The sequence below is a fragment of the Telopea speciosissima genome, chromosome 5, assembly GCF_018873765.1.
Source record: "Telopea speciosissima isolate NSW1024214 ecotype Mountain lineage chromosome 5, Tspe_v1, whole genome shotgun sequence".
In the NCBI taxonomy this organism is placed as follows: domain Eukaryota; kingdom Viridiplantae; phylum Streptophyta; class Magnoliopsida; order Proteales; family Proteaceae; genus Telopea; species Telopea speciosissima.
In genome coordinates, this window is record NC_057920.1 from 258,976 (window position 1) to 271,883 (window position 12,908).

At 39.1% G+C, this 12,908-nt stretch overlaps 1 protein-coding gene across 1 annotated transcript; it reads left to right on the forward strand.

Moving 5' to 3' along the window:
* Positions 1–5,403: 5,403 nt before the first annotated feature.
* Positions 5,404–8,287, forward strand: LOC122661349 (uncharacterized TPR repeat-containing protein At1g05150-like). Its single transcript, XM_043856714.1, has 2 exons — positions 5,404–5,550; positions 5,594–8,287. The coding sequence occupies exon 2, from the start codon at positions 5,634–5,636 to the stop codon at positions 8,040–8,042; it is 2,409 nt and encodes an 802-aa protein (XP_043712649.1). The 5' UTR covers positions 5,404–5,550; positions 5,594–5,633; the 3' UTR covers positions 8,043–8,287.
* Positions 8,288–12,908: the final 4,621 nt, after the last annotated feature.

Below are 12,908 nucleotides of genomic sequence, written 5' to 3' on the forward strand. Positions count from 1 at the left end.
TTAGAACCCGTACTATAAGACTTTGTTTTTTTGTCATTCCCCTTTTTGCTACTTATGGTCGAGCCAAAATTTTGGAAAACCTGGTAAGGAGTCATGTAGATTAGGACAGGGTAAAATTTGACAAGATTGAGTCGTAAATCGTCCGAGTCAAGAAAAACTCGCCAAGTTTAATCGTTTTTTAAAAAATCATAAAATCGGTTCACATAGAACTAAGTCGAGTAAAATAGTAAGGATTGAGTTTCCCTCCACCCACGATGTATGGGATCCCATTCACAAAGGGTAGGAGAGGGCGGGAATGTGTATTGGGAGGGTATTTTGGAACATGTTAAAACCCTACGAGGGGTTTGTGAACCCTAGGATGGTGGGTGAACCATCCTCTATGGGTGGAGGAAAACTTTGTCCAAATAGTAAATCCATATTCTGAAACATTGAGAAACCCTCAACTCATCGGACTCCCTTCTCTTGTTCAATGGTATAATTTCAAAATCCATTGACATGTGATTCCTTGGTTTTTTTTTTGTTTTTTTTTATTAATTTAGACATATTTATCACATAACAAAAAAATTTTGACTTGTCTTGACTAGATTTTTGACAAGGTTGAGTCCCCAAGTTTCTCAGTAAAACGAGTTGAGTTAGAAAACCTGGTTTTCCAACTACATTATCAAGAAAAATGTTCACATACCTCCCCTAAAGTATTACCTAATTTCAAAAACACCTTTCAATTTTAGAAAATTATGTGTGCCCTTCTGAGGCTCTTAAAAATTAACACATACCCCCATTTCGTTATTTTAGAACTAACAATGTTAAAATCAATGGCTAAAGTGACAAAAATGCCTTGCAAAACAAAAAAACCTGCAAGTCATTTTTCCCAAATCGTTTAGGGTTTGAAAAACAGGGAAGATGAGTTGCAATCTCTCATGTCCTTTAAGAACTTATTGGTCAATCTAAACAAATTTGCAACATCAATGGAGTTGCTGATCGAATGAATCTGGCGACAAATTTGCTATGTCCTCGTCATCATCAATGGAGTTGTTGATGAAGCTGCTGGCTTCTTCCTGACATTGTGAAAGCCAGTGGTCACGGAACCATGTAGAGGTCTTTGCCAACTCTCACCACTCTGCTTAGAAATCCTCTACTTGGCGGAAAGTTGCTGGGATGAAGAGAGGGGCATATGGGTTTAGTATTGATGTTCTTCCAGAAACTACTGCCATCACCACTTCTTTATCACTTCTCTCCTTAACAAGTTCTGTGTATTGGCAAATTGGATGTGAGAATTGAGAGAAGAGAAATTGAATACCCTTCGATCTTAGTTTCAAACCACTCTGACGATTTCAAAACCATAGATAATGATTCCGATAAAACTTTTAATTTTAAAGTTAAAAGTCATCTAAAGCCCAAAGCGGAATTTGATTCCTGAGTTATAGAAAACCAAAAAAAATCCATTGTTCATCTTTTGAGAATAATCCAAACGCCTCCAAGGCTCCAACAGCTAGATTTTAATTGTGTTAAATTATCAACTCTCTAATCATGCTAAAGGTCAAATCCTCCAACTCTTTACAGAAAAATCAAGATTTTCCGTGCAGATCTTCAAAATTCGACAACTAAGAACCGGAAGGATCTTCAGAATTCCAAAACCGAACCAAATCTTCACGATCAGATATTCAGATCTCATAAGAAATACAACCTTCGATATTTTCAGAACCTAAAACACTTAAATTCCGAGAAAATCTTTCACCAAAAACATAAGATCTCAACAATGAGGTCTTAGCAAACATTTCATGGATCAAAACCGCAAGAAATCGAAATCCATTACACCGATTTAGAACTCGTCAAGCAGCTTAAGCTCTTGGAGATTTCATTGAAGAACGCCAAAGAGAAGGGTGCCTAGTTCTGAGATCAGGAAGGATATCTGCAACTTTATCTTCCTGTTTTTTCAAACCCTAAACAATTTGGGGAAGATGAGTTGCAGTTTTTTTTTTTGCAAGGGCATTTTTGTCGCTTTAAATGTTGATTTTAACATTGTTAATCATAAACTAATGGAATGGGGACATGTGTTAGCTTTTAAGAACCTCAGGGGAGCACGCAGAATTTTCCAAAATTGAGAGGTGATTTTTTAATTAGATGATATCTCAGGTGAGGTAGCGAAAATTTCCCCAAAAAAAAAAAGAAAAAAAGAAAAAGGGAGAAAATTCTCTGTTCAGGAATGTGACCTATGCCAACACTCCCATGAGTTTATCTCTCTCCTCTCTATATAAAAAGACAAATTTGCCCCCTTGTTTTGAGGAGGAGAGAGATAGACAAATGGGAGTGCTGGCGTAGACCACACTCCCGAATAGATAACTACTTCCCAAAGAAAAATTACCTGAATCCACGAGATTAGAAAAGTAATTAAAAGATAAGTATGTTTAAAATTTGGGAAAAAGATTTCTCTCCGGGAGTATGGCCTATGCCAACACTCCCATGAGTCTATCTCTCTTCTCCTTATGTGAAAAGACACCTCTACCCCTTTGTTTTAAGGAGGAGAGAGATAGACTCATCACTCATGGCCGTATAGAAAACTGCTTCCCTTTTTATTTTACATCTAGTATAGATTTTGAAAAGATTTATTTAATTCCCTAAATTAATTATTGTTGGTCCCGGAAATAGAAAATAAACTTCCTAAAATACCCCTTTACATCACTTCTTTCCATAAGTTAAGTCTAAAGTTAAGACTTGTTACCTTTACCGTTCAACTCATACCAATAGCACAATTCCGTGGTAATGTTGTTAGTTGTTCACCCTCTCACCTTCTCTAAAAAAAAAAAAAGATAAATTACACGTCACCCTTGATTTTCAAACGAAACTCAGATCACCACCTAGTTTTTGAAAAAACTCAAATTACCCCCTCTACAATATCGGTGTTAGTTTGCTATTAGTTATTGATGTGAAAGAACTATTTTATCCTTGTACTAAAACATTAGAATTAAATCTACAATACTATCTCTCAATCAGCTTCAACATTGGTCAAAGGTAGTTTAAAGATTTAAATTTATTTAACTGATTGACATCATCACTTAACCGCATAAAACTAACGATAGGGACTAATTTGTCATATTGGGGTCTAAATTAGGAGGTGATTTAAGTTTTTTCAAAAATCAGGGGGTGATCTGAGTTTCGTTTGAAAACCAGGGGGTGACATGTAAATTTTATTTTATTTTTTGGTAGAAAAAGAAAACATTAGGTTAAAATAACGGGGTATACACAATGTTTTTGGCCTGTGCATGGCGGGCCAAGTTAGTAGCTACAGATATACAAAAAGGGTTCCCATGTTTAGGAAATCGAGTATCACTTTATAAGTTCGAAATATAGAGCAAGTTTGTAATATGCTCCCAAGGCTACGCGGAATTGGTTGGAGATGGAAGAATATCAATGATCATAGAGTAAGAACACCATACTTCTTGAATGTTCAACCCCAAAACTGATGCATGATCCAACCCAGACCGAATACCATATAACACTGGTTCTAGATCTGAAGAGGCAGTCTAGTAACCTGCAACAAAAAAAGTAAATCTTCCTCCAGTCAAAAAAATGTAAGCTCATCCCACAGTACTCAATCCAAGAATGTAGTATCTTGCACAGATTAAGGGGGTGACATGTAATTTACCCAAAAATAAATAAAGATATCGTGTATTTCTCCTTTCTATCTCTTTTTTTTTTTGTTATTCTTTTTCAGTTTTTACAATGTTCATCTTCAGGATTGTTGGGTGATGAAGAATTAATTTTCAAACTTTCATTCTCCTCTTTCCCCTGTTATATATGTATATGTTTTCTAGTCTTCATTGATCTCAATTGAATAATAGTCTTTATTGGAGAGGTTTTTTTACTTCCATTGTTCGGATTTGATGGTCAATGGACTGTTGAATTACTATTATTTTGATTTTGTTCTTATTTATTGATACTAGAATTAGAATGTAGATATGATTCAAGTTAATATAAGACTTATCAAGGTCAATGTAATATCACAACATGTGCCCCGATGCATTCCCGGATTGACTGTTACACTCATACCAATTGCACAACTCCGAGTCTCCGATGGTAATGTTGTTAACTATTTACATACTAAAAAAATAAAAATAACAAATCAACAATAGTAATTCAATAGTCCATCGGAAAGAAAGTGAATAACCTCTCAAATAAAGATAGGACTGAGTTTCCTTACATGGTGAATGGGATCCCATTCTCCGAGGGATGGGAGAGGGTTGGAATGGGTATCGAAAAGGTATTTTGGAACATGCTAAACCTTAAGAGGGGTTTGTGAATCCCAAAATAGTGGTTGAACCGTCCTTTATGGGTGGAGGAAAACTTTGTGTATAAAGATATATTCTTCAATTGAGCTCAATGAAAACAAAAAGAAACAAATACATATTTAACAGGAGAGGGAGGGGAAAAATAAGTCAATTAGTTCTTCATTACCCAACAATCCGCCACAAGCTGAACAGCCTGAACCTTATAAAAATTGAGAAAGAATCACTAGAAAGAGAAATCCAATGAAATATGGTAAAAAAAAATTTGGATGAAACACAGATAATTAATTCATAAGCAAAGAAATATGATAAATTTGAGGAAAAAATAAAGGTGTGATGAATACTTTGCATTTTGGTAAACAACAGCTAACAACATTACGGAGGAGTTGTGCTACGTCTTCCTCGATCTGTTTTGGGCTGATTCTGATCCTATCGATCTCCATTTCTGTATTTTTCTTTTGAAAGGTTCCTTCATCCTGTTTAGGAAACGAGAAAACATGTTGGAACATAACAAGGATCAAATGGAAATGCAAAGTTTGCAGGTCAAATGAGACATTATGATCTTTTTAGTACGCACAGATAGTCAGGGTAAGCTAACTTTACAGCTAAATAAATCTATTTCCCTTATATTTTATTTACTAAATTAATAACATCTGAGCTAGCATTCTTTTTGTTTGACCTTTTGTATCCCCACTCCCCATTATCATAATTTCCATTGATTAAGGGGAAGGGAAGAACAAGAAAGAGAAGATGTTGTTAACAGCCTAAAAGAGCCCAAAAGTTTTCAAATACATTAGAAAGAGACGGTTCTATGAGCTGTGTGAGACTGTGAATTCTTCTTGTATGGGCTGTGTGGGAGAGACACTCAGTTCCACCATTACCAACCAGCCCTTTTAAGCATTTGATGAGAGAGTGAGAGAGTGAGAGAGAGGGGGGAACATCAGAAAAAGGAAAGCATATCTTCCTTTCTAATTACTTCTTCTCTTTCTCATAAGTGGATCTATCTAATTCTAATCTGCAACTCCCAACAAAACCAGACCACTTAAGTCTAAATCATGGAGCAAACAAACAAACAATAAGATCATTAATACAGAGAGAGAGAGAGAGAGAGAGAGAGAGACAGTCACGGATTGAGATTATGGAAGAACCCACCTCAAATGATAGAACCTCAACTGCTTCTGTTGGTTTTGGGCCCTCTTGCTCTGAAGTCTGAAGAAGCAAGAAATTAAATTAGAGTAGCAAATACCTGTTCCTTTGCTGTCTTCCTTTTATTTTAGCTCCGGCTGTCTCTAGTTGAGAGACTCGAGAATTTGGACAGCTGAAACGACGTTGCTGAAGGGTGTCTGAAAGATGGCTAGCCGGGGCAGCAGAGCGGAGAAAGTAAAGAGAATCTTCCAGCAATTCGACGCGAACAATGACGGAGGTCTCAACAGAGAAGAAATGGCGGCTCTCGTTGTCGCCGTCAACCCTAGAGTTAAGTTCAGCGACGAGCAGATCAATGCCATCCTTGACGAGGTCTTTCGTACCTATGCTGAGTTCATCGACGGAGTAAAGGGTCTCACCTATGAGGGCCTTGTCCGTACCTACGACGACGGTGCTGGCGATGTCGATCGAGATTTCGATGCCCTCGGCCTTGAGTTCAATTCCGACTCCGCCAAAGCCATTGAAATGGTTTCCGAAGCCTCTTCGTCTTCGATTGCCGATGAGAGGGTGGTGGATCCTCACAAGAGGCAGAGGACCGCTGCCTGGGCGGCTTCACCGAACCATGGGATAATCTTCGACGATACGTGGAAACTCGTTGATGATTTGGAGATTCTGGTGAAGAGGTTGAAAGCGAAGCAGGCCAAGGATGGAGCGATGAAGGGGGATAACTTTGATGTCTTCTCCGACCCCGGCTGGTCTAGGGAATTGGGACCTTCTTCGGAGCTCTCGGAGAAAAGGGTCTTCTGGGACGAATCCAGCCACGACTACGCCGCGTTCGTGAAGGAATTGGGGGTCCTTAGAAGCAGAGCAGACGGCGCCAGGTCCAGAGAAGAAGCTTTCGATGGGCACATGGCGATTGGTCGGGTTCTGTACGAGCACCAATTGTTTAAGGAAGCTTTGGTCAGCTTCAAGCGGGCTTGCGAGCTTCAGCCCACCGATGTTAGGCCGCATTTCAGGGCCGGAAACTGTTTGTACATTCTCGGGAGACACGCTGAGGCCAAAGAGGAGTTCCTCTTGGCTCTTGAGGCTGCCGAGACCGGTGGGAACCAGTGGTCTTACCTTCTTCCCCAAATCCATGTTAATCTTGGGATTTCGCTCGAGGGTGAAGGTATGGTTTTAAGTGCTTGTGAGCATTACAGGGAAGCTGCAATCCTTTGTCCGACCCATTTTAGGGCTTTGAAGCTTCTTGGCAGTGCTCTTTATGGAGTGGGAGAGTATAGAGCGGCGGAGAAGGCACTGGAAGAGGCTATTTTCTTGAAACCGGACTATGCAGATGCACATTGCGATCTGGGTTCCGCTTTGCATGCTATGGGGGAGGACGAGAGGGCAATTCAGGAGTTTCAGAAGGCCATAGATTTGAAGCCTGGGCATGTCGATGCTTTATACAATTTGGGTGGGCTTTATGTGGATATGGGCAGGTATCAGAGAGCCTCAGAGATGTATACCAGGGTTCTGGCTGTCTGGCCAAACCATTGGAAGGCGCAGCTTAACAAGGCTATATCTTTGTTGGGAGCCAATGAGGCTGACGAATCCAGGAAAGCACTAAAAGAAGCTTTCAAGATGACAAAAAGGGTTGAATTACATGACACTATTGTTCATTTGAAGCAACTGCAGAGGAAGAAGCCCGGTGGTAATGGAGGCACTGAAGGGGAGGGCGCATCCATTGTGGTGGAGCAGTCGAAGTTTAAGAAGGTGGGTAGGAGGACTATTTTGAGGCAGGACTTGGCCAATGCCCTTGAAATCAGGGCTTTCCAGAGGCTCACCAGGTTGAATCGATGTGATGTTGATCTTCTGAAGAAGGAAATGTCAGAAACAGAAGTTCCGGTGTCCTATTCTGGCAGTGGTGTTCCTGAGAAATCCATCCGCAAGGCTACCTTGGAGGAAACTCTCCGTAAATTGCTTAATTTCTTGAAGCCCGAGACCTTCCAAGGAACTGTCAAAGTCATCAATGAGAGGATTCTTACTGTCTTGGATGTTTCGGGCTCTGGTAGGGTGGATTTGGGTATGTTCTATGCTGTTCTTGCCCCCATATGTAGTGGCCCGGCTGAAAGACGCAAAAGGGTTGTCTTTGATGCACTTCTTTGGCGACCTGTGAATGAAGGTGGAGTCTATATCAAGAAAGAAGATGCCATTAAGTGCATCAAATTGTTGAGAGCTATCTATATTCCTTCCCATGGCGTCAGTGAAATGCTGGAAGTCCATGGAGAACCTGATGTTTCACCAGTCTCCTTTTCAGAGTTCCTTGAGATGTTTAATGATAGGGATTGGGGTTTTGGAATCATGTCCACTCTATTGAAACTCGAGACTGGGGACAGAACACGCCATGGTCGCTATGCTTGCTCTGTCTGCTGCTATCCTATCATAGGGTCTCGTTTTAAGGAGATTAAACTGCATTTCAGTTTATGTAGCCGATGCTATTGTGAAGGGAAGGTACCTTCTGCCTTCAAGCAGGAAGAGTATAGATTCAAGGAATATGGGAGCGAGGCTGAAGCCATGAAAGATAAGTGCATGTTCTTCAGTTTTCATTCTAAAAGCTCATCTGAAAATGATCCATAACTAGGTTGTAATAACTGTTTGAAGTAAGTATAATATTTTACAAATGGTGCTAATTATGCAGCGTGACATAGATCAGAGATGTGTTTAATCAGTTTCTTATGTCCTTGTATAATAAATGCCCTTGGATTGGGAGGCTCAGAATCTTTACCTGGTAGCTTGTGAAGTTATTCCTTTTCTTGTTCCTCCATACTTGTGATTTTGAGTAGATGAAATCATAGATGTGTATAGTTTGTTCCGTAATTTTCTCTCCCTCTGTGTAAGCATATTTGATATTTATGCTCGTCAGTTTTGTGTAGCGGTACTACATTTGGGCTTTTAAGGAGCAATAAGACTTTTGTTTGTAGTCCTTGGATCAATTCAATTGACTGCATGATGTGAAGGACTGCTTGACTACGATGCTTGACTTTCACTGAAGTGGTTAAATGGTAAAGGAGATTTGTTGCTGACCAGGCGGTTTTTACCACTTGTTTGCTTCCTTAGGGTTGAGTGCAATTTGTTTTGGTTCACAGACCCTGACTGTTTCTATAATGTCTCTTTTTTCTGAAGTACAGAAGGCTAATTTCTCTTTTCTTCTCGTTACACCTAAGGGGCTGGCAACAATCACAAATATATGGTAAACTTCTTTTACTTGAAATAACTAGTTGATAATATAACTTAACGAAATAAAGGGAATGTTATAATAAGACCTTTAAAAACATAGAGAAAACTTTTGTTAAGTTGAATCCACCACCTCCTTAAGTCTTGAAGAAGTTATTCCTCAATGATTTATTAGCCTAATTTCTTCAGCCTTCTTGATAATTAGGGATGGTGGAAAACACTAGGGCTTATCTCATAGTAATGAGCAGCCAGTAATTTGTAGTTCTGTAGACAATCCGAGTGGAACTGTTGCATAGGCTACTACCAAAGTTAGGCCACCATTACCATTCCCACCCTATGTGATGCTACCTCAAATGGCAATTTTTAATTCTGATACTGCTGATACACAGCAGCAGAATAATGGGAACAATAACACATTAAAACTGTCTTTATCCTTGAAGTGTTGAATTTCAGAAGAGTTAACTCATACATGTACTGATGCTTCAGAATCTCATTCTAGTAATTTCTATTTTTCTCATTCTCTGAGCCTGAAACTAGGTAAACAAACAGCCCAACTCAGTATCCACTTTACAACCTCTGAATTCCAAGCCACAAAACCACTTAAAATCATAATCCTCATACTATGAACATCACATTTTCTTTTGTTGGATAAAGAGCTGACACTGTAGTGTAGGGGTCATTTTCATAGGCTGAGGCTGCCAGACTTAAGATGGGGATCAGGTATGAGTGTGGCTACTTTCTGCAAAATGTGCGGAAGAGTAGGACTGACTCCATCCCACTCCTCCATGGGCTTGTGAAAGCAGGGTTTGTACCCAATTACAATCCCTTTTCTTGACATTGTAGTGTGGTGAATTCTAGCTACATTGTTCTATAGGCCACTTGTAATTCTGGTGGTAACTTCCGTGGTAACTTCCAACCGAAACCTGTATGAATCCACACCAAACTTTGATAAATGTCCATTAATATCTTTCCTCCCTTATCTCTATTGTATTTTCATGAATACATTTTTTTCCTACTATTTAGGGGGTGTTGGCCATCACAACTATCTGGCAAAAGTTGAAGACTTGAAGTAGAAATGGTTTGGAGATACTCAGAACTGTCGGATATGATTTCTAGACTATCACGCAAAAGATGGAATTCATTTACTTGTGCTTCCATACTTTGTATATTGTCTACAGTCTGCATGACTGCATAAGCAGATAAGCTTTTTCATGTTACATACCTCAGGATGAGGAAACAGAAGCCCCTCTGCCTCTACCATACCCTTTACAACTTAACTCTTCGTTTTCTATTTTTTCCCCTGTTGTATTTGGGGGTGTAGTTGGGCAAAGAACTATTTTGGTCGAGATTGAACTAAGCACATGAAGTTAGTCTCCAATCAAAACATTATCTTTTTTCCTAATCGATTTCTCATGCTCATGCGTAACATCCAAAAGAATTAACATTGGCCTGTTTGTTAGGGTTATCCAACTAGGTATGCTTCTGCATGAGAGATGTTTCTTGTGTACTGGTGGAATTTTCAAAGAACCTAGAGCTTTCTTGTAGGATTGTTTGATGGAGAGGGCCATGTTACGCTTTTTAATAGGGATATGATGTGGAAAATTAATTAAACCATACTAAAAGTGTTGATGCAGATTGTGCGGCATATGCAAGGGTGTTTAAGAGAGCCAGTAGAAACTATTCTTTCTTTTAACCTCTGTTCTGGGGTAACATTGTTGTTCTTTAGTTGTAACTTGTTACAAGCTGGAGAGGATTTTTTAGGTAGACCACCTCAAAAGCTTGATTCCCCCTCTCCCCACCCCAACACCAAAAAAAAAACCATTAATGCAGATATTGGGATGTGTAGGAGATTCTCCTACTGTTTTTATGAGATCTGAAAGCTACTTAGAGACTTGTTTATGCTGTCATTTTAGCTGCTTTGTTCTCATCTATTGATGATTGGCCTTGTTACATTTATTAATGGTATGCATAATGACTTTCTTAATGAAGGAATTACCCCTTTAAAATTGTCTCAGACGGTCATGCTTAGTTGAAGAGGCCATCCTTCAGCTGGCTAAAATATAACATATAGGGACATATATACAGCAAAAGAGGGTTGCTTGTGAAAGATTCAGGTAGACATCGTAAATCAAACAGCACCATAAATGCTGCCGTCAAATGTTTAGGCACACACAAGATTCTGAAACTAAATCATTAGAAACATATCTTTCAGTTACAGATGAGTGTTTTCAATTTGCAGATGAGTTGGGTAGCTTAGTGTATATCTCATGGAGAAGTGTCTTTCAATTAGCTTGCTTAGCTGTGAAACCCAAGAGATTGCATTTGATTAGGTTTCCAGAATTCTAGAAAATGAGTTATTTTTTGTAGTTCCATACCAACATTATGCTCATGTAGTCCTGAAACCTCCCTGTTGGGTTCTTTATGATTGCTATTACAGGTAATGGAGGTGACAATCGATGCAGACATGATAAGCATGATGTATGTATCATGAAGTATTGCAAATTCACAAGAGATTCACAAGAGAACTCGGTGTTGGTATAATGGTTTACTTTCTATAGCAAAGTTGGGATGAAGTATCACAGTTTCCTTCTTTTCTCAATAGGTTCAAGTATATCATGGTTTCAATTCTCAACTTACTTCGGCTCTGTTACTCATCGTTCCCTCCTCTTGATCAGACATGTGCGATAATGCCTACGTCTTATTTGATGCTCTTTGAACAGTTACTTTTCCATGCTTTGCACTTTGATGCTGCATAACAGAAACAACCCAAACAATAACTTCTATTCCATGGATGCAGTGATGTAGAATCCAATCTTGTACAGATTTTCAGGCATCATAAAAATCAAGTCACCTCTAATCAACAACTGCTACTGGTTTGGACTTTGAATGTGCTTAAAACAAAACCAACAAAGAAAATACTTACATAATTAGCGATTTTTCTTGGTAGATTCATCATTTTTAACAACAAAGTTGTTGCGGCCATGGCAAGACAGACAAAAATTATGACCAGTTCATTTGCAGGCATGACAAGGAGGACCAATTTCTTGAATCAAGGTTTCCCAATAAGTAACCATTAACCCTACAACCCAAAAAAGGGGGTTGGGGTAGGAAGTTGGATTACATTCGCAGTCCACCCAGAGAAAAATGCACTCCAGAGCTCCCATTCCTCATCATTAAGTATCATGCTTCACTGATTACCAAAAGTCATGTTGTACTTGTAATAAGTCTCCTGATGCCAATGCTAACATTTCCAATTGTAGCATACACTGTTGGTGATATTCTATGAGGAAAGTTTTCCTTCACCATGCGGTGAAGGTTCATCACATTATCCCAAGGTTGTTCACAAACCTCTATAGGATTTTATTATGTTTTCCAGACTTCTTATTCACCGTAGTTGAAGGAAAACTCGGTCCATGTTATCTGGTCTTTTTTTTTTTCAAGGAAAACAAATACTAATTCTAAAGAGAAAAGAAGCTCCATTATCTTCTTTTTTTTTGGTTGGTGATAAGAAGTTACATTATCAATTACATTGTTTCTAAATTTAATACCCCTAACATTCACAGCAAACCTCTGTGCCAGTTCAATAAAAGTCCTATCCTTTTTGATAGTACAGACTTTAGATAAATTTTTAATAATAGTTTTTAGGGTCGATGTTCTTTGTGCCGCAATGCATGGGGATGGTATTTCCGTCATTTAGGGGGCAGCGTAGTCATTTTGCCTACCCCACATGATTGAATTAGATCACCAAATTTGACACAACTAATCGATAATTGGAACCATGCATCATCCTTGCACAGGCAAACGGGTAAAATTGTATATCCACTAAACTTTTGTCTACAAAATTTCCCCATTTTGCAAGTACTATTGGATCTCCTTGGCTGCATGGAAGGGGGGGGGGGGCATTGTTTGCTAAAAAAAATTATGTAATGATTTCACCATATTGGTGGGAAAATTAGAAGTGGCAGGTGAGATTTATAAAGGCCTCACTATGATTATCATGTTGCAATTAATTCTAGGGGTGCTGTTCTCTGTGCCGCAGTGCAAGCTGCGCAGCCTACGCCCAAGCACATGGGAGTGAGCGCAATGACCACCCTACCCCTTGCACAGGCTGCCCATGTGTTTGGACGCAGCCTGCGCTGCGGCACAGAAAATATTCTCTCTTAATTCTATACCAAAATTTAGTGGACATATTAACCACGCCATCACCTGGTCAAAAGTCAAATATTAAATTTCACACCAATTTTGACTTGCCCTCATGCTGCTATAATA

Excerpts from the sequence above, each read along its gene's own strand:
- LOC122661349 (XM_043856714.1), top strand. The coding sequence starts at position 5,634 with ATGGCTAGCCGGGGCAGCAGAGCGGAGAAAGTAAAGAGAATCTTCCAG.